The following is a 26,820-nucleotide window of genomic DNA, read 5'->3' as shown; positions in this document are numbered from 1 at the left end:
GCACTGTGACCTTGGGCCTTTCATTTAACCTCCCTATGCCCAGTTTCTCTGTATACTGGGGGTGATGGCAATGCCTGTCTCCTAGGTTATTTTAAGGAATACATATGAATAGATGTGAATTGATCAGATCAGTGCCTGGCATGGAGCAAGCCCTTAAATGTAACCAGTGTTGATGAGATATAGACGGAGAAATGTGTTCAAAGGCACATAGCATCCAAGTTTATACCCAGCCAGTTCTACTCCAAAGCCCATCCAAATTATTAACCATTAGAATACACTGGCTTGGTCAGGACTCAACCTCTCTGAGGCTCAGTTTTTTCTCACTGGTGAAAGAGAGATAACACAAGATCTCCTGTGTGGTCACTGTGAGGATTAAAATGCAATAATGTAGGTAAAGACACTATTACAGAGCCTGTCCCAGAGCTGGGGATCAATTAGTGATAGTGATTTCTCTATATCTCCACATCTATAGAATATCCATATGTATTGGGTTGGCCAAAAGTTTGTTCGCGTTTTCCTGTAACATCAGTCGGGAAAAACCCAAACGAACATTTTGGCCAACCCAATATATATCTGTGTGTATATCTACGAATGCATGCATGTGTATTATATATAATGAATAGCTGTGTAGCCAATGACTTACTCTTAAAAGTTTCTCATGATATTGGAACTTCAAAATGGTTCAAAGTGAATTTTTATGAGCTTACTCCCCTTTGAAAGAAGAATTGGATTGGTTTACCAGATAATTAAAAAGTTTCCTTCCTAATAAGGTTTCATTTTATATTTTTAACGTTCCAATGGTTTTAAAGATGTCTTTTCTGGATTTTTAAAAAGAGTTCATCACATGCTTCAAAACTGCCCAAATACTTTTTCTTTCATAAATATTTTTGACCATAATTTCAAGTTTTATATCATAGAGGGAAGAGAAGAGACAGACAGTTACAACCTAGCAGGAAATGTGGTGATATGTTTTTGCTGCTGTGCGTTTTTTTTTTTTTTTTTTTTTTTTTGATGTGTGTGTGGGAAAGGGTGTGATGTCATTTTGTCTCCACCCCCTGTGAGTAAGCCCACAGCACAGCTAAGTGCAGCCGCCCTCCTCTGTCACCGAGAGACAGTCCACTTAAATGCAGCTCCAGGGTTGCGGGACTCCCACCAGCATCACTCCCCGTGTGAGGTGGCAAATGCAACATGATCTCCAGCTTGGGGTGTCTACTTCTCTGTGGAAGTATTGCACTAGCCCTGGGAAATGCACAGAAATTGCCAAAAGGCAAGTAGCTCTGATGTTTTGTGTTTTCAAAATAATGTTTAAAAGATACTAGTTTTTAAATGTTGGTATTAAATGTGATCTGCTTTGCCAGATGGGGGGAATAGAGTTCTTCTCGGAGAGTCAAAATTCAAATGTGTGGAGAAGTAGCTTAAACTTTTGCTTCCCCACGCCCCCCTCTATTTACTTTTCAGTTGGATCTCTTTATTGCAAAAGATGAAAACCAACTTCTTATTAGATTTAGCAGATGTTCACAGTAGCTTGAATGGTATAGCTTCAACTACAGTATTTGTATATTGAATTGTATTGTATAGATGGGTATTATATAGTCTGCTGAAAAGACTTGTTTGGTGTTTTTATCCCCCTCCTCAGAGACTAAATCAGTGGTAGCTGAAGGTTTAAAAGAAGCTAATTTGAAACCTAGAATCTTTTGTGTAAACCTCACACATACCTGTTAGCTTGGAGGCTGAAGGATTCTAGTCAGGGCACACCAACAAAGAACGGTCATGTGCTGATATATAGACATTTCTCTCTGGTGGAATTTGGAAGAGGGTTTGATCTGCTGGACACGACACTCCCCCTTTTCCTGGCTAAATTGCTCTCATTTTAGTGTTGGTATTTTGTTTACAAATGTCATCAGAAGAAAATGAAAATGTCTTAATTTAGACTCTAAAAACAATCTCTTGAGCCCATCAGCACCAAAACAAGAGCTCACCTCTCTCCTATCTTTGAACATAAATGTTGCATGTATTTTTTTGCTCCTTTGCAGAGGCACTTTTCTAAGCCAACTTCAGGTCTGTGAAGGCTTTTTATGGTTGCAGAGTGCTGTAGTCAGCAGGATTAGGAAAAACAGGCTGGAATTTTCATACAGTTATGATGGAAAATATCAGAGGCAATGCAGAGCCATGGGCTTGTCAAAACCCTGCTGTGCATAGAGTCGGAAAGAAAGATTGTTCAGGTCAGAATATCCAAAGATCCTGCTAGGTCCTCCTTCTGGGTAGTTTGCTCCAAGATCATCTTGTCCCAAGTGAAAACCATTCTCTCTTCAGTGTGTTAAGTGAAACTTGAATCCAGAGTGTGAAGGCTGAAGGGTTTGGCTAGTTGATATTTCACATGATGATATAAAAAGCAATAAAAAAGGCTGAGTAAACCTGTTCACTCTAAGATAACTCTGCAAAATAAAATAAAATAAAATAAAAATATACACTATTAGATCTTTCTCTTCTATCAAGCATTCTATTTCTTGATCATAGTAAAAGTGTTTAAATAAATCAGTCATGAGCCACAAGCATTCAGAATTAGCTGTTCTACTGCTAAAATATTTAACAAGGACCCACCATCTGAGAAAAGTCTGGAGTTTTTCTCAGGCTTAATACCTACAAATGTTTTTATTTTACCTTGTATTTACTGTGTAAGGATGCTAGCCATAATTTTGTGACTGCAGACTTATGCAAATTCCAAATGTTTTAATTATCATGTTGCAATCACTAGATGCAAATCTCATGACACAATTTTCCTTTATTTGTTATGGTAAAAAAAAAATTGTCAAAAACAGCCACAAAACTTTTGTCTTGTTCATTGCACTTTAATCTGAAGTATTTTCATCCAGGTTTCTTTTGTAATTTTAAAAAATATCCATAGGTTCAGTAATTTGAAAAAAAAAACCTATCAAATTAATACAATTATAAAATAAATGACAAGTCTCCTTGTCTCTAATGCTATGTTTTTTCTTTATCATTGAAGCTACCGAGGGACTTTCTTTTAGCTGAAGTTGCCTTTTTTCAAACTGCATTCCAGGAATAGGTATACTGTCCTCAAAAGGGGTTTGGGGCAGACATCTTCTCCCCATCAATTACTTGGGGAGCATTCATGCTTTTTTCTGTTCCGGGGGGGGGTCACAACAGACTTTAGAACTTGACAGTTTCTGAAAATTTCTCGGTAAAGAAAACTGTCCCACCTTTTTAACCCATTGTTTCCCAAACTCATTTGACTAAGAGTCCTTTTTCTAGTGAAATAGCTATTATATCTTGCCAGGGGCTTATTTTTCACATTTGGGAAAATACTGAGATAAATAAGAAAAAAAAGAGATAAAAGGTTTTTTCTTTTCTTTTTCCTTCCTACTTTAGAGTTAGTTAAATACCATTTGTCATTTAAGAAGAGTATAGAATTTTGGAGCTAGGAAGGACGTTAGTGATCACCTAGGCTAGGGTTTCCCAGATCTTTGGATTTATGGACCCATAAAAATACATATTCTTTTTAATATCAGGGTCCCATTATAGAGGACATACTTGAATTACGCCATGTGAGAATGTTCAAAGGAGGGAAACCCCCATTGCTCATAAAAGCTAACCATTTTAACAGATTTATAAAACAAATGAATTGATACAAATAAGTCCATTGTTTTATTTTTCTCATTTTACCACAGACTGATGAAAACTTCATCACAGGTCAATATTTGGGAACCATTGACCAATATAACCATTTATTTTACAAATGGAGGCACCCAAATTCAGGGAGATTTAGTAACTTTCCCACATTGATGACAGAACCAGGACTGGATCCCAGGTTCCTGACTGAATATCTGTGTTCTGCCCTGTTCCGACCCAAATCTTAGGAGTTAAGTTCTGTAGTGTACATGTGAATGCTGTCCTTCCCTTGAATAAAAGGTTTCTTGTAAAGATTTTAAACATTATCCTAATCTTCACATTTTCCCTAGAACCTGTCTGCTGCGTGTGAGTGTGGGGGGGGGGGGGCGTATAGTTGATAAAGATAAATACAGCTGACTATTTATAGGGAAAAGAAATTATTTTTTAAATAAGAAATCACTTCTTACGTGTCTTATGCATACTTGCATACATAACCACATACTTTGTTATAGAAAATAAGGTACTGCAAGAGTCTTTGTTACTTTTTAAAAGCTTAAAATAAAGTTTGAGAATATTATTAATGGACCTCTTCTCCTCCCTACCCCTTGATGACTATGTTCTTTGGCAAATCATTTACCTTTGCTAAGCCTCAGTTTTCTTATCTGTAAAATGGGAATAATGATAACTGTCTTACAGTATTTTAGGAGTAAATGAGGTAAGAGTCGCAAAACTTTTAGTAAAGGGTCTGACATATAACAGGTATTCAAAAAAATGTTTATTGGGTTGCAGAAAAGTAGATCAATACCGAAAAATATATGCACACCAAATAATATGTGATCTTGTGTTCAGACTATCTGACAAACCTCTGGGAGGGTAGCAAATGAGGTGGCATGTTCTTGGTGAAAGGTGGGGCAAGGGAGTTGTGTTGCTCTGCAGGACAATGAGAGAAGGACTCTACTGTTTTCCAGCCCGAACTTCCTCAACCCAATGTTTGACTGTCAAGTTCAAACACTGCTTTTGTCTATGGAAAGCTGCACCTTTGCCCTAGGATCAGCTTTTCTGTGGGGACTGATAAAGCCTCACAGATCCTCCAGGAGAGATCCTCTTGAACTTGTTTTTCAGGAGGAGAATTAGACCATAATACACAGGCCCTGAAGAAGAATTCCCACATCGTTTTATACCCTTGAAAGCCCCTGTGCTCCAGATACCCCTAGGATTCTTTATTCTTGGCACCACAGAACTTTTTTTTTCCTGGCATACAGGCAGAAATAAAAACCACAGAGAACAATATGTATGTAGTGAAGGAAGCCAAAAAAAAAAGCATATAATGGGACATGAGAGGCTTGACACACCTCTGCAGAAACTCCTGTGTTTGGAAAATTGCAGTCAGTTAGAAGGCAAAGGCTACTATTTCTAGCCAGCTCTATCAGTCCTCCTGATGTAGGTGTGAGGAAAACCAGAGAGGAGCATCTCCGATACAAGTGTGATCAGATGGCCCGAGGGAATGAGGCTCTTGGCTGTGACTCTTGGCTAGTGCAGAGGGAAGAGGCAGCTGGCTTTTGGCCTCAGGTTGTTACCTGACAGGGTAGAAATCTCTGACTCCAAGGAGAAAAAAAATCGCAGGGCAGATCATGTTAATAAAAGTAGCTCTCATAGCTATCAATAACTCATCACTATTATTATAGATAACATTATTTGAGCTCATATTGTTTGTGGTAATTTAGGGCTAAATATTTTTAATGTGGAAAACTAACTAAATGCTCGAAGTTCCCCTATAAAGCAGGTATTTTATTACTCTCAATTTACAGAGGATAAAATTGTACCTCAAAGTGTTTGCCCAAAGTCATCCAGCCAGCAAGTGGCAAAAGACCATACCTTTAATTTCTATGTAATATCAGTTCCTTGCTCTACATAAAGATATATTAATTTGTTCAAGTAACAAACTGTATTCCATGTATATTCAGAGCACTGAGGCTGGGAAGACAAGGCTTGATACCTGTCTTCCTGACCAGTTGACGGAGAAGACAGGGTTGTAAAGGAATAATTACATTAGAGTGAGAACATCCTCTGATTTGGCTGAAGCACAAAGAACTTTGAGAACAATCAGAAAGGACCCAATCCAGACTAGAGGGGTCAAAAATTATGAGGGGATAAGGCACCCAAGTAGGAGCCTGGAAGACAAACATACATTGGGGCAAGGAGGAGAGTAGTGGAAGGGCCTTCCCGACAGGGGTAGCTGCATGGCCAGAGCCCAGGCCACTTCCAGGGGCCAGAGCTCAGCAGGTGTTCTAAAGTACCCAGAGGGAAAGCCAAGACTGAGTCCACACTGGATGTGACTGTGTCTTCCTTGTCTCTATCTGTCTTGACTCCTCAAGATTGATTACAAAGCAGAAGTAGCAGATTGTCTTTGGAGAAGAGGGCTCATGTCTTACTCTAAACTTTCCCAGACACTCACCTGGAGCCTAGCTCTCACTCTCCTTGGAGCGCTCCCAACCTCACTTTGACAAAATAAGAATGTGTCACTCCAGTGACCCAGTCCCTTTCTCCAGAGGGTGGTTAATACCTGTAAGGAGCCAGGGAGGGTCTTTTCCATCTTAGCACAAGGAGTTTGGGGGAAGAATAGTGGGGAGGCCAAAGAACCCTGATGGATGGATTTCTGCTTTTATTTGAGTAGTATACATTTACATATTGGTGGGACTGTATTAAAGAGTACATTAGGAAAAAATGGTTCCACTGCTAAAAGAAAACAAACAAGTCTGAAAACCACAGGGGAATTATTTTAGCATTTTCTACAGCTCTAGTTTCTTGGCAGTTGTATAGATTTGTTTGTCTATTCAAGCACTGTCTACTAGGTAAAACTGAATGAGATCCAGCCCCTGTGATAAAAGAAACTTGTATTAGGAATGTAAAAATTGGTCAAATATAGTTTTTTGATGCTAAGACTATCATGTTTAGAACCCAGTGCTTAAAAATAAGGTGTCTCTGTGCTAATTACACGTTCACTAGTTTAGTTTAGTCTTATAGACTGCTATATCAGGCTGAGATACTAAATATTAAGGAATTTTAGTCTCTATCTCTCGCTCTCAAAAGTTAATGAGGCAGGGGCTTCTCTGGTGGCGCAGTGGTTAAGAATCCGCCTGCCAATGCAGGGGACATGGGTTCGAGTCCTGGTCTGGGAAGATCCCACATGCTGCGGAACAACTAAGCCCGTGCACCACAACTACTGAGCCTGCGTGCCACAACTACTGAAGCCCGTGTGCCTAGAGGCCGTGCTCCGCAACAAGAGAAGCCACCTCAATGAGAAGCCTGCGCACCTCAACAGAGTAGCTCCCGCTCACCGCAACTAGAGAAAGCCCACGTGCAGCAACAAAGACCCAACGCAGCCAAAAATAAATAAATACATTTATTAAAAGAAAAAGTTAATGAGGCACAGGGTAGCACTTGAGAATAGACGAATTCATTGATACTGTATTATAGAAAAGACAGTTAAAATGTTTTTATAGGTTAATGTGTGTTGACAGAATATTTCTTTAAGACAAAAGTGAGGTGTCTAATGAAGGGAGGGGCATTAAGCAAATGTGACCAACTATTCTATCTGGGTCACCATCCTCAGAATGATTTCCCTTTTACCTGATTCCTGATTGCCATTTATAAAAGCAGGTATAAAAGCAAGGGAGAATATGGAAAGTAAATAGATGAACTTAATAAAAGTGATCTAAAAATAAATGTAAAATTAAAAAATTAATAGGATAATCTAATGTGAGACATTACTAGAGTAGTAAAATAAAAATATAAAAATAAATAGTATCAGCCAAAGAATGAACACGCTAAAAAAAGAAAAACAATGGTTTAAATACATACATTCTGTTAAAATAACATTTAAAGACTATGACAACAACCGTATTACTAAGTATCAGGCATGCTGTTTAATGCTAAGTGTTTATATACATTGTCTCATTTTATCCTTACACCTATGGAATATATATTATTATCCCCATTTCACAGATGAGGAACTAAGCCTAAAGAATACATTATCGTCTACTGCATGATAAATTACTACAAAATTAGCAGCTTAAAACATCACACATTTTTTGTTTCACTGTTTCTGTGGGTTAGGAGTCTGAGTCTGGCTTAGTTGGGTCGTCCCCTTCATGGTCTTTCACAAGGCTGCAACAGAGGTGTTAGCCAGGTTCAGGTCTCATCTGAAGTCTCAACTGGGAAAGGATCACCTTTCAAGTTCTTGTGGCTATTGGTAGAGTTCAGTTCCCTGAGGATCATTGGTTTAAGGGCCTCATTTCTGTACTGGCTGTTGGCCAGAGGTCACCTCTTTTCTTTGCCACATGGGCTTCTCTATTATGGCCTCTTGCTTCATCAAGGTGTACAAGCCCAGATGCGTCTGCAGGCAAGACGGAAATTACAATACAGCCTAATCATGGAAGTGGCAACCCATCACCTTTGCCATATTCTATTGGATAGAAGCAACTTCCAGGTCCTGTCACACAAGAGGATTACCCAATAATGGGAGATGGGGATTATTGGGGGTTATCTTAGAGTCTACCCACCACAAAACGGCCAATGGCTGATTGAAGCCACACAGCTGGTAAATGATATAGTGGAACTATGAATACAGCAAATCTAACTCCAGAAAAATATACTGGTTTGGGCATTAACACCCCCTCTACTTCTCACAGAGTTCAGCCTTTAGTGGCAGATGCCCAGCAGGCAAACTAACCAATTTGTCTCCCTCCATGGTTGGAGTTGTTGTAGGAAATCCCTGAGAATTGAGATAAATATCTTACTACTACAAAGACTCAAGGTATATATTCAGCACTCAATGTGGACCCTATTTTCTGTATATAAAAGGACAGTCAATGCCTAGATTCCTCAAGTGTGGTCAATCCCAAGTAAAGCAGTATGCAAAGTAAATGCCCCCAAAATAGAAACTTTTCTTTCCTTGTAAGACTCAGCTGCCATCATCTCTTAAAAAGAGAAAACGTAAGACAAAATGAAAGTTCTCTTTGACAAAATGTACAAATATTAAGCAATTAACACCTATGAAGTTGATGATACAGTCCCCATAAAATATGTTTCTGAAACATCACTGAGTGGCTCTTCCAGTATATGGAGGAGTTGCTGTAAGGTCGAATTAAATTTTTGTTTGGAGGATGAAAGTATACTTCTAGCAGTGGATGTGATGGAGACAACTGGTTAAACTAAAGGAGCTTCTTTCAGATCCTTTTTAGTATGAATACAAGAACAATTCTTCCATATGCCCTAGGAATCAAAACACAAAATTTAGGTTGTACACAAAATATATTCTTAACATGACACCCAGAACATTGTAGAATGTTAATACTAGAATACCCTGTCAAGTATTTTCTATAGAGAATAGCCCACAGTCTCTTCTTGTGTTGGGATGTCCCAAAGGCCTGGGAGGTACATGGTGAGAAGGGTAAACTTCAAGGTCTCAGGCTACTTTGTAAAAGTTCTGTGGACAGCAAGACTGAATCAGGACTTACCCCACTGCTCATAATTTTCGTTTGGGTTCCCCACCAAGAACTTTCCACAGTGAGATTTTTATAGTGTGTTGTAGGTTTTCCTGATCTAACAAAACCCTGACTTATATTCCCAGTGATTTTGGTAGAAATTTGGGAGCCTTAAAGCTAGTCTGAGGTTTTTAGGCCTTCTCAGTGTAGCAGGCTGTGAAGTCAGCTAACATCCCTCCCTGTGGAATTCTGGAAAGGAGATAGGAGATGTGATGCCTTCATAGAAGTTTCATTATTGCTCTCCAACAAAGGACTATACATCTAAAGCCATACACTAGAAAATCAGACCAAATCGACCCAGTCCAAGCACCTTCCGGTCAGATTAGAAATTAATTTTAGAGAAAATTGAGGTCTAATTTAAGCTTCACCTATGATATAGCAACTCAATGTTTACTTTAAAAATAAGTTAACTATGAGTATAAATACTATAACATCTATCCTCAGCAGTTGTAACCCGTGCATTAGAATAACAAAGTTTTCAAAAATATCAGTACTGTTCTGCTCCTCTACTCAGTTATGATTTAATTGGTCTGGGATGGGAGAGTTTAAAAATTCCTCAGGTGATTTTAATGTGGCCAGAGTTGAGGACCACTGATCTACAGGTTTTGGAAATTTGCATGTGTAAGTGCTTGATAAATCTTTCTGGATGAGTGCAGGGTAAAATTTAAAAGTTGCAAGTGAATTATTTTATTATTTAAGTTTTAAAACAAACTTAAAGGTGATTTTTCTTTTGTGCTACTTTGTTCCTGGATTTTGAAGCATTATTTGGAAGCATTTTAAACTTCCTTCTCAGGCCAAATAAAATAAGAAAATGTTTAAAATTGAGATTAACATTTGTTTTTGGTGTTAGAACATAAGTTCAAATGTCTACTTTTACAAAATCTCAGAGGTTAGATCTGAGAAGCTATGGCTGATTATGTTTTTCAGGACTGGACTTACATTTGCTTATTCTGTCATTCAATTAACTTTAAAAAAACCATCACATTAAGATTATTGGTGTACACACACACACACACACACACACACAGTAGAATACTACTCAGCCATAAAAAAGAATGGCATTTTGCCATTAGCAGCAACATGGATGGACCTGGAGGACATTATGCTAAGTGAAATAAGTCATACAGAGAAAGGCAAATACTATATGATATCACTTATATGTGGACTCTAAAAAATATAACAAACTAGTGGATATAACGAGAAAGAAGCAGACTCACAGATATGGAGAACAAACTAGTGGTTACCAGTGGTGGGGGAGTGACATACTTAAATATTTAAATATTTTTATTTAAAAAATAAAATTAACTTTAAAAAGAAATACAATTTAAAAAGAAAATAATTTTTAAAATCATCATATTAGGATTATAAGGATGATTTAGACATTTCCTGCTTTCAGGAGTTTGAAATTAGTTCTATTTAAAACTAATACACGTTGGCCACACAAAGTTCATTTTCTTAAAATCTGCAGGAGTTAAGCTATTCCATTGTGTTGTCATGCACTAGCTGTAAGTGATACCTATGTACATAAAGAAGAAAAAGTGAATTTATGTAATATGTTAAGAACAAGCACCCTTTGATCCCAGTCAATGCAAAATACGAGTTGAGAAAACATTGAATAAATTTCCCCCATTCCAAAGGTCCGGGTTATGTGAATTGCCTTTGGAAATTGTTCCTTTAATTGTGCATGTTACCATATACATTCCAGCCCATCTTCTTTGTGCTTTACATTAAGGGTAATTTATGAGCGCGTAGGATGACTTATAATCTGAAACATCTTTGAAGTGTATTCTGCTGTGTCTCCAATAAAATGAAAGATCTCTCTGAGTGGATAGTGATAGGACGAAGGTCCTATATCCTGATAGGACGAAGCTGGGGGTACATTGCTTCCAAGATGCCAAAGTGGAGTTTCAGATTTCCTTCCTCCTTTAATGCCATCCTTTGATTTTTCCAATCTGTTAGCTGATAAGAAAACATTCTGGTTTTCCAAGGACCCTGCTGAGAGTCTGCTGTGCACACGTGTGTGGGCATACGAGTCTTAACAGGCCTTCCTTCTCTGAGAGCAGCAGATTCTCTCATTGAAGGAGGGGATTGGGGTGACTGCCAAAGTCATGCTGGCAGAGAACTCTGGAATTCAGTGCTGTTACAGATATGCCAGTGAGGGATTCAGGACAGAGTTTCCTTCTCCTTTCACGTTCCCAGATGGAGTTAAAGCATCTCTATCCAGTAGGTTTGGGATCATGTATCAGATGATCTGAAGAAGGGCCCCTCCCTTCCTCTCTTGGCTCATCCTCTTTAAATACGCCAATGATCCTGCTGTCACAGAATAATTCTCTAATTACTCATACTTTTACTAGAATTAGAAGGAAAGTGATGCTGGCCATGTTCTGCCATTGAGGTTTACCCTAAACTGTAGCTTTGTTATGAATTGGGAGGATAAATATTGGGAAATAGCAATAGGGGCTAGTGGGTAAAGTATTGGAGTCAGTGTGAACCTGGCAAGTGACCTGATCTCTCTGAACATCGGATCTGCTTCCCTGAAAAAAGGGAATAATAAAAATACCAGTTCTCTTTTTAGCTTCCACTAATAAATAATAATACTAGGGTGACTTTAATGGTTTTTTGGTAGTAATTTTCTTAACCTAAGTAAGAGGAGATGTGGAAGGCCAGCCACAATTTTGAAAACTCTTCACCTGCCCTGGCAGCTAAAGAAGGATCTGGACACTCTTGTCTCCTGGACATTTCCTGAGAAGACGCTGAGCTAAAAGAATGCTCTGTTGCTGGAAGTCAGAGTCTCATGTGTCTGGGCCTGTGGGGTGTCAGCCTCACAATGACCCAGGGCCTGAAGACGGGAGCCACGGCGCTGTGGGTTTTTAAACACAATTCTTGCCACCAGAAGCTCCTGTTCCCCTGGCCAGCTCTCCCGCAGGGGTTTGGAAGCTTTTGCTCAGAGAAGATTTACCTTTTATTGTGGAAGAGCTAGGAGCACAAATCATGGTCCTTGGTCATTTTTTCCTCCACATACGCTTGGGATGTGGTTCTGTGTGATTTGACTTTCTCCTGGATGCCTGGTCTGTTGGTCAGCTCTCAGGTACTGGGTTGGTCTGATCAGATGACTGATCAGTCCCCTAATGAGACTCTTTTGTTTTTTTTCTGTCCTCCCTCTTTTTGTTCGTAATCCTTCTTTCCCTTCAGTCTCCTTCTCTCTCTCTTTCCTTTTGAATTCCCTCCTTTCCTCTTTCCCTCTTCTCTCAACACCATGAGTCCTCAGAACATTCTCCTGGCTTCCACCCCCAACCTCTGCCACTGGCCACTTTGACCCTAGGCCTCACCTCACAGTTGACTCTTCATCTGTTTGGATTCAGCAGGAATCAGCCCTTCGGAAGACAATGCACACTTTGTATTTTTTTTCAAGGCAGGAATGGGTGTTTCTATGTCATGCTAAACGTTCCACTTGATTGAAAATATCATGGTTTCCTGATCATTTATCTTGGCATCAGCAAGCCTGCAAAAAGCACAAATTTACATTAATTTGATAAGCTCTGTGCATACCAGATGAGACAAACCATACTGTATATTAACATCATAGTTCATTCTTAAATGGTTTTGAATATGGCATAAGTTAGTATGTCCTATGAATTATGGCAATAGCATATGCATGATAAACACCAGATATCACAGTGTTATTTTGTAAGGTCACTTTTTTATTTGTTCCTGGATTTTTGTTCCAGGGTAGCTGTTGGTGTTTGATATTTTCAAGAACTTGCAGAGAACTTTGGTGTTTGATATTTCAAGAACTTGCAGAGAACTTTGCCTTTTCCAGTGGCTCGAGTTGGCTCTTAAGTTCGAATGCCATGTTTCTCTTCATTTGATTTGTAGCCAACATTTCCATGAAACTGAGTTTCTATGTCAACTGTCCCCATGAAATGTGATCCTCTAATTTGCAAGTGGATCACAGTTGTGGCATTTCATATACATATACATATATATATATATATATATATATATATATATATATATATGGATATATAAAATTACATTTCCAGATACAGGTTTATGTGCTTACACATGTATGTGCCATGCTGCATTGTTGTATTTGTTCTCCTTGTAATACAAATCAAAAACATAAATATGAAATAGATGAAAGTCCTAGAATGGATTAAATTTGGTGTGACTCACCATTGATTTTTGATTGATTAACATACTGGTATTAGTGTGGTTTAGAGTTTTGTTCTTATGCAGAACAACCTAGTTGTAAAACTCTTTATAAACAGCCTTTCACTAGAGCAAGTGATTGTTTTTACTATCCTATTTGGGGAACAGTAACTCAAATTTAAAATATTGAAATTACAACTGAATCACCAGAATAACTAATAGAAAATATCCTTGAATCACTTAAAGAAGTAACAATACTTCATATCTAGGTTAGTCAAAATTCTTTCTCCACATACACTTGGCAAGAAGTCCCACTTTCACAATTTTTCACCAATGTGTCAGTGCTTTCTCAAATACTTTCAGGTGCCTTTCCCAGCTGTTTACAAAGAACACCATTCAGTTTTAGGAGACCCTAGATTTGTTAGCTGAATTGCATTATATAACACTTATTCTTCACCGGCCATTCAATCCAAGCATCTGTTTTCACTTATGTCAGAAAATTAAGACAACAAGTATTTACTGTAGTGTTTTCCAAAGTCATCATAACCCATGGCTCACATGTCATCTGTAAGGTTTTTCTGGTGTCCCAGAAACATCCATTTCAAACATTCCTTTTCATGGCCAGAGGTTCATAGGCCACAAAGGAACCACAGATGTTAACACTAAATAAACTTCCTGTAAGTTATGTTATCAAATAATTTAAATGACATTAAAAGATAAACATTAGCCGAGTCAAGATCCTTTTAGGGATGTCTCTTTCTAGGGACTTTCTTATTTTGTGAGACTGTTTGTTTGTTTCTTTAAACAAACAACATGGAGAAACATGTACTTCCATTTATCTGCTTTTTTCTAAGGTCTCTCCCATCTACCCTTCTTCCTTTATGGTACTTGCAGCCTACATCCATCCACAAGGTACTTGCAGCCTACATCCATCCACATCCCATCCATGAGATGGGAATAGGAAAAGAAACCCATGAGTTTTGTTTTATTGAGATACAGCTGTTTAACAAACCTGGAGATGATCATTCTCAAACTATACTGAGGAGCAAGGAATCACTGAGTGCAGTGGTCCTTAAGCTTGAGCAAGCATCAGAATCATCTTGTTAACATCAGCGTGCTGGGCCCCATCCCTAGAGTTTCTCGTTCAAGACCTGAGGTGGGGTGGTCCAGAGAATTTACATTTCTCACGAGTTCCCAGGTGATGCTGGTGCTGCTGGTCCTGGGGCCATGTTTTGCAAACCACTGACTTAGTGAATCTGTTAAGTATGCAGAGCTCTACCTCCCCCAACCCCGCCCTTCACTCCCTCTAACCTTACTATATAGTCACACCAGATTCCAGTTTAGTAGGTCTGATCATCTGCATGTTAAACACTGTCACTGATGATTCTGATGAGATTAACCGTGTATGGAGAAATACACAGTTATAGAAACTGATCTGTTTATATAATCAGTACCAAGCACTGGGGCACTAATTCAAAGAAAGTGGCTGAGAGGAAATTAGCTAACTTACTGTAATTCTATAAATTTGGAGAACCTGTGCTTTTCATTTGTTCAGCATATGATACATGACTGTAGAAAATGTTTAGCTTCAGACAGCGAGAGCTCTAGTTCTTGTGATGAACTTCTGTCTGGCTTTATACTTAGAAACCATTTTTTTGCATCGCTAGCTGAAGCATGAGCAGCATTCACCATTAACTAACCTTGTTTGGTGGTGAGTAATGTTTAACTCTGGAAGGTTTGGGTGACGTTATGAGATATTAGTGAGTCATTCTGTTTGTGTATATGTATATTAAAGTTAATGCCTAATATTAGCCTGAAGCGTCTGTTAAGTGTAACCCAAACTCAGGATAGCCCACTGTAAAGTATGAACAGTTTACTTTACCAGGTCAATTAAGAAAAATACCACTGTGAAACAAAAGGTGAATTTGATACTTCACATGAAAGTCCTCTGTTATTTTGACTTACATAGACTTGTTAACTAACCAGTCTTTCAGCTAATACTGGGCATCAGCCTTCTGTTGAACATTAGCTGTGACATTTATATTTGGCAGCCAGTTGAAAACATTGCGTATGTTGCTTGCAAGTTAGAGTTCTTTTTCTTAGCTCCAGGAGTCCATAAAAGTCTTCCAGTTGTATGTAAAATAGCACATTTGTGGGTATGTACATTTTGGGGGTGGGGCGCAGCTGGTCTTTAGATATTAAGATTCTCAAAAAGCCTAAGAGCCAATGAAAGTTAAGAACCACATGTCTAGCCAGATGCCTTTCACTGAGTTAGAATTAGGATGCATCAAGTGAGTGGCTGGAAGGATTACCACCATATTCATAAAACATGCAAAAAGGTCTTTGAGATGGTTCATGAAAAATCTCAAATTTCATAACTAAGCTGTGAATACACAGTTTATGTAATTGATTTTGATATGGTGCAAAAAAATTTAAATGTGGAAGTACAGAATTCAAAATGACCTTCACCTCCTGTATTTACCCTTTGTATAGTCCCCTCACACATGGAATTGTGGCTGGCCTGTGTATCCATTAGAGTACAGAAGAAGTGAAGTGAACATGTATGACTTCTGAGGGTAGGTCATGAAAGACATTGTAGTTCACTTCACACCTTGCTCTTTCCCTGAATCTCCACATCTGGAGAAAGCCAGGTGCCATGTCATGAGAATACTCCAGCAATCCTGTGAAGAGGTCCCCATGGTGAGGGACTGAGAAATCCTGCCCATAGCCAGCACAAATTTGCTAGCCATATGAGTGAGCCATCTTGGAAGTGCATCCTCCAACCTCAGTCAAGCCTTCAGCTGACTGCAGCCCTGGCCAATATCATGACTGCAACCTCATGAGAGATTGAGTCGTATCTACCTAACCCAGCTGTTCCCAAGTTCCTTCCTGATCCACAATAGCATTCCTTCCAAATGCTATCATTGTTGAAGCCACAAAGATTTGGGCTAATTTATTGTGCAACATTAGGTAATTAATAAGGGGAGTGTGTTTGCTGGCCTTTTTATTATAATTTAAAGGAATATTTAAGTGGAATTAAAAATAAAATAAGAAATGTAGTCTTTATTGGCATATGGCTTTGAAAATATAGTCTTGCCTACAGGCAAAGGATAAGTGGAAATAAATTCTGAAAGAGAATTTTTGGATCAATTACCTTTCCAGGACCACAAAAAGCTCGGCATAAATGCTGATCAAAGAGTAATGGGAAAAATATGTGAACAAATAACCTTTTAAAGGAATCATGGAAAATGTTTGGTAGTTTAGAGTGGCTTAAGGACCACGTTTTCCAAGGCCTTGGTAAATGGCCTTGTCATTCATTCCGGAGGTGATTTCAGGGCTGGCCTTAGGCCAAGGGTGGGTCTGTATTGGTCCTGCTATCATTTAAGAGTCAACCTGTACCCAAGACAGCTTTAGGAGAACCAGATCCAAGATCCACTCTGTAGCTAACCTACATCCCTAAATTCCCCTGAGGAGCAAATGGGTCTCCTGGGACAAATCTGGATCAGGCCAGGCTCTCATTTCCCTAACTTTGACCTCATGCTGAAGTTTTTCATGTAATTATATCTTCAGGTTAGGTCTTTGTGAAATTTCTTATCTCTTACAGAAAAACAAACAAACAAATATTTTATAAACACCTAATGTTATAGTAGGAGGCATGAAGTTATAAAGAAGAAAAACGGTTACTGTCCCTGAGTTTATATCGTAGCAAAAGAAATAGATGAACTAAACAGGATAATACAATGTAATAAAGGCTATAACTGAGGAATGAATAAAGCTGAAATGGGGCGTACAGAAAAAGGGGATTTATTTTGCTTGGAAGAATTGAAAAGACTTTGGACAGGCTCTTCTCTGCCATTATGAAAAATTTTTATGGCATTTCCACAAGTGTTAAGTTTTAAAAACATACTTCATGTGGGAAATTTCTTTATATGTGCTGTCTGTGGAGGGCGAGCAAATTTTTCTAACCCCAAACCAGAATGCATGGTAAATATAGATATATTTTTGAAGAAATAGATGGCATATTCATAAACTAGGGCTCTCCCAGAACATTCAGGATGTTCTAACTATATTTTACCTATACTGTACTTCATTAATGGATGCTGTTAGGGCTTTAAGCTGAACTCATTTGCTCCCTTGAAAAATACCATTGTTTATAAAATGATTACAAAGAAAAATCACAGGCACTTATTGTCGGTTACTAAGACCTTATTAACGAAGCATGTAACAAAAACATAAAATTAGGTAGGGAGTTTCCATCCAGTTGGCTAGTTCCTTGGCCAGTCAATATCTGGGTTACTTGGGTTACTTGGATGATACAAGTCACAAGGGACCTGCTTAGCCCCTCGTCCCAGACCAAACTCCAGTCTGGATCTAGAGTCTTCTTCCAATATGTATCATCATTCGGGAAATCACAAGGCCCCATGTGATCCTTGCTTTCATGCAGATTCAAGGCACCATGGACTTGACCTTCCCAGAGCATTTATCATAGTTGCCAAGTAACGGCTGTTTTAGCAGTAAAAACAGCTCATTTCCTACCACTGCTTTATCCACTCTTGATGAACACACCTAATTAAGCAAGCAAAACTCTCAGGCTTTTGAAGCAGGTTCTACTTGTGAAGGATCCTGTGGGCAAAGAAAAAGTCAGGGAAGGCAAAAAATTGAGTCAGATCTGAAACTGTCATCCAAACAGGCAGTGTACTACTAGAAAAGTCGTGACTGTGACTTGCAATCAACCCCTTTAGAATCGTTTTCCCACTCTGTCCGTGAAGTGTAGGACCCCTTCATCCTCACCGGCCCCTCTCCTCCAAGGCAGCTGTGGGGCTCACTTCTTAAATGGCTTTGCTCTTCTGGACTCATTCATTAGAAGTGGGAGCGTAGTGCTTCTAGGTTCAATTTTGTTATCTTGTTTGCAAAAGTTTTGTTTTATTGCAGTTTAATAAAATAAGGAAGTAACTTCCAAAGACTAAAAGCTTTTATCTACATTCAAATGTAAACATTTTTGACTTTCTCAGTATCCTTATTTCTCTTTTTCCTTAGGCAACATAATTACACCAATGTTCTTTAAGAAATTTCCTATACTATTGTTAATATATCTATTATTAAATAATCTTCAGATAAATATATTAAAAGTGACTAACTTATCAAGCAAACACTGTCTGCAAACACTGTTCCTGTTCTGTCTTACAGAGATTGGACCTCAAACCACATTTAGGGCAGGTTTGACGTTCCAGAGTGCCCCTTTCTTGGGATACCTGTTATTCCACTCTGCACCCTAAAGTTAAATGTTACTTATTTTAACATTACATACTTTCAGCTAATTACTAAGTAGTCCTCTGCAGTTATAGCTTAATCTAGAGGAATGTAACAAATGACTTTTTTTACCTTTCTAAATATTAAACACACCCTAAAGATGTCATTTCTCTTTCCTATTTGTCTACCCCATTGTTTCATCCTATCCGAGAAATATTTTGTCAGTTTTAATCAAGATTTAAAACATTTCCATCACCCCAGAAAATTCCGTGCTCCTTTGTAGTCAATTCCTTCCCCCAATTCCCAGCTCCTGGTAACTGCTGATCTGATTTCTGTCCCTACAGTTTTGTCCTTTCCAAACTGTCCTATGATAGAAGCATGTATTATGTAGCCTTTTTTGTCTCGGTTTTTTCACTTAGCATAGTGCTTTTATGATATATCCATGTTGTTGCTGGTATTAGTCATTTATTCTTTTTATTAGTAGAATAGTATTCCATTATATGGCTGGACCACCATTTGTTGACACACTCACCCGCTGATGGACATTTGGGTTGTTTTAGTTTAAGGCAGTTATGAATAAAACTGCTATAAACATTTACTTACAGGTCTTTGTGTGAAATACATTTCATTTCTCTTGGAGTGGGATTGCTTTGTCATATATTAAGTGTATATTTAACTTTAAAAAATGCCAAACTGCTTTTTTTTTTTTTTTTTTTAAACATCTTTATTGAAGTATAATTGCTTTACAATGGTGTGCTAGCTTCTGCTTTACAACAAAGTGAATCAGTTACACATATACATATGTTGCCATATCTCTTCCCTCTTGCATCTCCCTCCCTCCCACCCTCCCTATCCCACCCCTCTAGGTGGTCACAAAGCACCGAGCTGATCTCCCTGTGCTATGCGGCTGCTTCCCACTAGTTATCTATTTTACATTTGGTAGTGTATATATGTCCATGACACTCTCTCACCCTGTCACATCTCACCCCTCCCCCTCCCCATATCCTCAAGTCCATTCTCTAGTAGGTCTGTGTCTTTATTCCCATCTTGCCACTAGGTTCTTCGCCAAACTGCTTTTTAAGTGGCTATAGTACTCTTTATAGAAAAGTATGAAGTTTTCAGTTGCTCCACATCCTTGCCGTTACGTGATATTGTCAGTTTTTTGTTTTTAATTTGAGCTGTATAATAGGAATGAATCAGGTAAGTTTTGAATCCACACCTTTACACCTTAGAGATTGGCCTACACTTGATAGGTATCTTTCTTTAAAAAAATATGAGATCAGTTTTCTTAGAAACCACAATCTTTCCTAAAAGGTAACAGGTAAATTAATTTGCGGAAATTCACAGTAATTTCTTATGAGATAAGATAAAATATGGAAATTGGCTACATTTGCCTGGTACACACAGAAAAAACATTCAGTAAAGTTTACTCTTATCTCTCTCCTTTCCTATATCTTGTATTCATGAGTCATCATAACCCACCCATTAAAATTATAAATCTAAATTGAACTGTCACATACTTTTTTGTCTGTTTTTGTTTGTTTGCCTCTTTCAGTTTTGACCCAATGTAAGCCTGATTTACACACTTGAAAAAAGATACCTTGGTGGGGTTTTATTTTTTTTTGGTTTTTAAAAAAATTTATTTTATATTGGAGTATAGTTGATTTACGATGTTGTGTTAGTTTCATGTGTACAGCAAAGTGATTCAGCTATACATATACCTATACCTATTCTTTTTGAAAAGACACTTTTAAAAAAAAAAAAATTTATTTATTTATTTGGCTGCACCAGGTCTTAGTTGCGGCATGCAGGATCTTTGTTGCAACATGCAGGATCTTTTTAGTTGTGGCATGTGGGATCTTTTAGTTGCGGCATGCGGGATCTTTGTTGCGGCATGTGGGATCTAGTTCCCAGACCAGGGATTGAACCTGGGCCCCCTGCATTGGGAGTGCAGAGTCTCAGCCACTGAACCACCAGAGTAGTCCCGAAAAGACACAGTTTGAATGACAGTGCTCTGGGCAGGAGAATGCTAAGTAAATCGGGGCATCCCATGTAATGAAGACACGAAAGCCCTTCTCTTTATTCATAACCAAGGTATAATTGGAGAAAGGAGGCATAAGGCAGAAAAACAATCACTGGACTTGGAAACAAACCCCTCAATTTTAGTTTTTACTCTGCTTCCAACAGGATGGGTGACATGGGAGGAAATAATTTAGTCTCTTTGGGTCTTAGTTTCCTCACCTAAAAGCACAGAGCATAATACAGTCAATTTTCATCACTCGTAGTACTTAACGTTCTATAAAGTTGCTGCAAACATCAAATTAGCAAATACCAACCAAACCATTATTTCTAGGAGAAACACAGTGTTAGGTTCCTATGAGCCTCTGGTCACAACATTTTTGTCAACCAGTCAATACATAACTTTGCTTTTCATATGTTTCTGTTTAAAGACACCTTATTTAACCTATGTTGTTGATTTATCGAACGCTGAACTCACAGCCAACAGCACTATAGCTCATGCTTGAACAGAGCTTATCTAGCCCAGATATTTCCTCTGCAAGGAACAACACATCCTTCCTGGGCTTATACCGTCGACGGCACCTCAGCACTACACTGGGGGGCCGTATTAAACCGTGAAATCACCCCCCAAAAAAGCACAGAAGTGGGAAAAATGCAGCACTAAATAGACTGTGCACAGTATGCTTGTTTACAGTCTGAGAACTGAAATAAGGAAGTGGATTGTCACCGTTTGACCACAGCTGGGAAGATGCACATTGAGGGACTCAAATTTTTTGCGACTTTGTGCATGTCCATGAATGACTGCAAAAGTGCCGTGAATATTGATTTTGGAGTTACAGGTGAATTTTAGAGAGTAGGCAAATTCACAAATACAGATTCTGCTAATAATGAGGATTGATGGACTGTATTTGCTACCCCTCTTCCACAGGGTGAATCATATGTGTTGTTTATGTGAATGGACATGGTGATGCTTTTATTATTGCTTAGCATGGGTGTTTTCTCCAGTCAGGGGCTGAGAAATCTAACATTTATTAGAAAAAAAAAGAAATCTCAATACTTAAATATCTCACTCAAACACCATAAGCAGATTAGGGAAACCAGATAGCCGAGTGGAACTGCTTGTTTACCTTAAAAAATATGCATTAACGTATGAAGATAACATCATGTTAAAGAGTCTTGACTGGCAAAAATAATAGCTCCATTGTTTGATTTCTTTAAGGTGGGTGAGGGCTTGCTGGAACCTGATTGCTTTTGTGAACACTTGCAGCTGTCTTCTAGGGTCCTTTATAAATGAAGCGATCATTCATCACTCCTATTCTTGGCTCAGAGAGTAGTTTTCACATCTCAAAGGTGCTTTATAAATATTTGCAATATCAGTTTATTTGTAGATTCCTTTCAGTACAGGTAGATTTTTCTCCACATAAAAATTTGGTTTTGCTTACTTTAATTTCTATGGTATAAGTTTCATTTTCTAAAATATAATACAGAGGTTGTTTTAATGGCAATCTTAGAGTTATTAAATCAAAGAAACTGTAAATACATCAATGCCTTGAGCTAGTGAGGTGAAATGACCAGGTTACAGAAATGTTTTTGTGGGTATCCAGTGCTTTCGGGAAGGATGACATTCCATTCCTGGTTGCCTTTCTTCCTACCCCTTTTTTGGAAGGCACAGCCTTCTCAGCCCACATTTCTGTGATTCTTTCACTGACAAAGTGCAAGTTGATTTCACTGGCAAGAACCCTCACACCTCCTTTCTGTTTTAATTTCCATTTTAAAAAAATCTATTTTTAATGACCTAATTCTTGATCCATTCATTAAAACAAACAAACAGACAAAAAAACCCTGTGGTTTTGCTGGGACCAAGAAAAATACCTCGATAAGTAGGTGAATGAAATTCAACTTCCATCAACATCTGTTAAACATCTATCAAGCTCTTTACTTGCTGGTTATATTCATTTCTATTGTGTGATACAATCCTAAGTAAGGTATGTTTTATAATTCAGGGGGGAAAATCCAAAATGTGTGGTAGGCATAAATATGAAAGTGGAAGCACATTTTATCTATGGGGCCCACACACATTCTCAATGTTGTCCTCTCTGGAGCCCAATATCTGAAGACTTCTATTGCCCCACTCCAGACTTTCCTTCTCCTTGTAATACTCCAGATTATCCCATAACTATTTCTTGTCAAAATATCCGTAGTCAGTGCCCCATTCCTGCTAACCTACTCTTTGAAAATAATCTGATATTCTCGTTCATAGTAAAGTGTTAATGGCCGGCTGGTAATAGCTAAATGTCTTATATCTCTGAGACATTTGCAATTTATCTGAAGATTCTTGTATAAATAAAGTCTTAATGCAAAACAATCAGATCTATCTTCTCTAACAGGAAGATTTCAACCAAGTAGGTTTAGAGGGGAAGAATCTGTTCAAGCATGACAGTCTTCCTTATGTCTCTCAAATCATGTCCAAAGAAGTGACATTCTGTTTATATGTCCAACGGGTCCTGGAAAAGGAACCAAATAATGTCTTCACTGCAGAAAGTCCTGACTATAATGTACATGTTTGCAGGGGACTTGCAAGGCATGTTGGGAGAAGCCTGTAGTATATTTATCCAGAAAATGGTATCAGCAATCACCAAAATTTCTTGAAGCAGTTATAACGACCAAGAAAGCAGTTTTAAGATCTTTTTGTTCGATGAACTCCTTGGAGTAACTCAGTTGAAATTAAGATTTAAAGAAAAAACTCTTGGCATGGAGCATGGGACATGAACACCTGTGGTGGGCCACTCCCCAGTATTTCATCTGAATACCAAGATGGAACCATACTAACAGGTGGAGCCTCACAGCCCCCGCGGTCCCTCTTTGCCTACTTGTATTTCTTCCCTCATGCTCTACAGGGAGAGGAAAGCTTTCAGCACATACTGAAGAGCTGCCCTCCTCAGGGGATGGATACAGGAGGGGGAGGTAGCAACCCGGAGCTCATGGGCCCTCAGCCCAGAGGAGAGGGAGACAAGAAAGGCAAGAGCATCAACTGGATGGCACACATGAGAGAGGTCTGGTCAGGAGAGACTCTGGGGACTCTCTCTGGAGTGGGTGAGAACAAGTGCATTTAATACATGTTGCTGGGCTCCAAGTTCTTAGGTTCTCTGCAATATTTGAGGGGGGCAAGAGGAAGACCCCAAATCCCAGTTTGGGTCCATATGTCTCTAAATGTGACAATACTCTGCAACTGGATACCTGGGAGTCAGTCTTCATGGGCTTTGTCATCTTTCTTAGTGTGTTCGCTTTGGGGGGAACTATAACAACTTCTCAGATGTCCAACTGGACACTGTATTTTGACAGAAGCAAAAACAAACATTTCAAAGCTAAATTGATGCTTCTGATTTTGCCACTATTGTTATGGAATAAGAAGCCTAATTTCTGCTTCAAAGCAGTAGGAATTCATTTTAAAAATATGAATTAATTGCCTTCTGTAGTATGTAGTACAGGCACCATAGCAGAATGGGTATGGATAAAAGTGCCCTTTGCCTTTTTTTATCACATAGACCTGAACAGCTATTGAGGCTGTTGGCCATCCAGGCATGTGGCTGTAAGGGAATTCTGGCTGCACCAAGGCTTTAGGGGGATGGCCAAGATCTGTATTTGTGGGAATCCATAGGGGTGCTCTGTTGAAAGAAATTCAGTAAATCCTTATGTAATATGAAGTTTGTAAGTAAAGATCATTTAATAATGATTTCCTTTAAAGAATATTTCTAACATAGCTTTTTGTTTGGGGTTAACCTTACATGAGGAGGAAAAAAAGAAGCACAGAATGCTTTTTTCTTTAAATCTTAAAAAAAAAAACAACTTTCCTCTGCTGGTATCGTTGGAGATTTCCTCTGACTCTTGGCAGATGATTTACAAAAATGAGTTAACACCCTCAGATGTGGACTCTTTCTACTCCACCCTGACTCTATTCCAGCAAAATCCATTCTTCTCTTTCTAAAAAGCATATTTTAAAAAATCTTGATGACATAGATTTTCTTCTCTGTCTGTTCTGAGCTATGCCTGGAGATTTGAAGATTCGACAGTTTCTCTACCTTTCTTTTCAAATGCACGTTTTTGGAACAAGATGCTGTTCTGAGTACAACATTTATTATACATGTGATCGACAGAAAATTTTTTTAAGCTTATAATACAATTCAGAGTCAAGGACCTGCTGCTGGCCATGTTTACTGGATGTACCCATCTCTTTAGTTCTTGGCTCTCACTCTGCATTGGGTAGCGTGGGGTCTGTGGTATGGGGCTGATTCATGAACAGGAGGGTCCCAATGCTGGTAGTGCTACTAGTTAGCACTAGAACTCTACAGCAGTCACCTTACCTCACTTGGCCTCAGTTACCCCCGCTTTAAATTGAAGAGGGTGTTCTACGATCTCTAAACTCCTTTCTATCTCTAAAATTTAGGATGGTGCCCTCTGTAAGTAAGAACACACTGGGAATTGTCTTTGTGGCTCATTGCAGCTGCACGTGTGGACGGCTTGGCTCTTACTCGGGTCTGTGATTTTCTTGCTTCATAGTTTGCATCACTTAGATCATGTCTGTGCCACCCTGCCCTTTGTGTCAAACACTGGATCCATGTAAGATGAGTCAGCGGTGACCCTGCCGGTGAACTGAGAATAAATAGATTACTCCCCCTGTGGGTTTGGAAAAGCTCAACAAATCCCAAGGAGAATTATGCATGAAGCCACGTCTGCAGGAAAACTCACATTCAAAGGATAACCTGTATTTATCTTAGGATAGCAAATTATATTTAAGATCTGTGAGATGTATCATTTCTTAACAGGATTCTGAGATTCAAAGCTGTATACTATTAGAATCATAGGCTGGAAGTAACTTCAATCATATCCAGAATCCGGGTCGGGTATAGCCAGATTGTTCTACTAGAACTCCCCCAGGTCACCATGACAGTCTTTGCCTCTGTCCTCCAAAACCACTGAGCCCTATTTTGATGCCAGCTTCAACCATCTGGTAATTAGGCTCTTCCTAATCTCATTTATTTTAGTAGATTTCACAAAGCTATGTGGTTACTAACCTAGATAGCTACAGTTTTTTTCTTCATGTGTGTGAATGTATTTTTTTATGAAGACCAGGCAAAACTGAATACTATTGGTTAATTGCAGATTAAAATTTTACCTCTCATAAAATGTTTGTTGAGACATTTTTATTCTTAGACTAAGATAATAAAATTTAAATGTCAGGCTAGTTGTAATCATTCTACCTATTGAACTGATTTTGAATGGATTGAAATCAGAAAATTGCATAGAGACATGGGTACCTCGCCATAAAACTGGAATTGATTACATTTACTGCATATTTTCAGGATAAATTGTCCTTTGTTATATTGGTGCTCCAAAAGGTTGAGAGGCCCAACATATGAGGCAGCATTAATTACAAATAATATTTGATTTACCAAAATTTTAGTACAGCAAAAACTTGATCTGTCCCTAGGAATTGATGGGAATCTAATGGGATTTACCTTTAGAGTTTAGAACCCAAAATCTGAGAGGGTATACAGTTCAAGGCTTTCCTTTCACAGATAAGAACATTGAGTTTTAGGAACATTAAGTCAATTGACCATGATAACACTGCTAGTCAAGGACAAGAATAAGTAACTTTCCCATACCTGAGTAATCTTCAGTATTGTTAAAAAAAAAAGAAAGAATGAAAGAAAAAGAAAGAAAGAAGGAAGGAAGGAAGGAAAGAAGGAAGGAAGGAAGGAAAGAAAGAAAGAAAGAAAGAAAAGAAGGCTTGCAAATTCTAGAGATTTAAAATTTATTGCGCATGCAACAACATTTGAGTTCCTTAGTGCAAGACCGTGTGCTCATCATGGCAGCAGGCAGGGGCAGTGGGGAAGGCACAGAGACAGGGCAGAGTCTCCTAGGGAAGTAATCATAAATATAAAGCCACCAAGCCTGACATTAAAAATAACTGCTTATGTCTTTTTTAAAAAATTTATTTTATTTATTTATTTTTAGCTGTGTTGGGTCTTCGCTGCTGCGCACGGGCTTTCTCTAGTTGCGGCGAGCAGGGGCTACTCTTCGTTGCGGTTCGCGGGCTTCTCATCGCGGTGGCTTCTCTTGTTGTAGAGCACGGGCTCTAGGCGCACGGGCTTCAGTAGTTGTGGCACGTGGGCTCAGTAGTTGTGGCTTGCGGGCTTCATAGCACTGGCTCAGTAGTTGTAGT

At 38.7% G+C, this 26,820-nt stretch overlaps 1 protein-coding gene across 38 annotated transcripts in view; it reads left to right on the top strand.

The window, feature by feature from the left end:
• Positions 1 to 1,104: 1,104 nt before the first annotated feature.
• The window catches only part of ABI3BP (ABI family member 3 binding protein), a 264,662-nt gene continuing 238,946 nt past the window's right edge, over positions 1,105 to 26,820 (top strand). For all 38 annotated transcript variants that reach the window (XM_061194088.1, XM_061194099.1, XM_061194116.1 and 35 more), the window contains exon 1: positions 1,105 to 1,267. In XM_061194088.1, coding sequence (XP_061050071.1) covers positions 1,189 to 1,267 — 79 coding nt within the window. In that variant the 5' untranslated portion in view covers positions 1,105 to 1,188. The remainder of the gene's footprint in view (positions 1,268 to 26,820) is intronic.

Source organism: Eubalaena glacialis, chromosome 6, assembly GCF_028564815.1.
Source record: "Eubalaena glacialis isolate mEubGla1 chromosome 6, mEubGla1.1.hap2.+ XY, whole genome shotgun sequence".
NCBI lineage: Eukaryota > Metazoa > Chordata > Mammalia > Artiodactyla > Balaenidae > Eubalaena > Eubalaena glacialis.
This window is presented reverse-complemented; position numbering and strand designations above follow the sequence as displayed.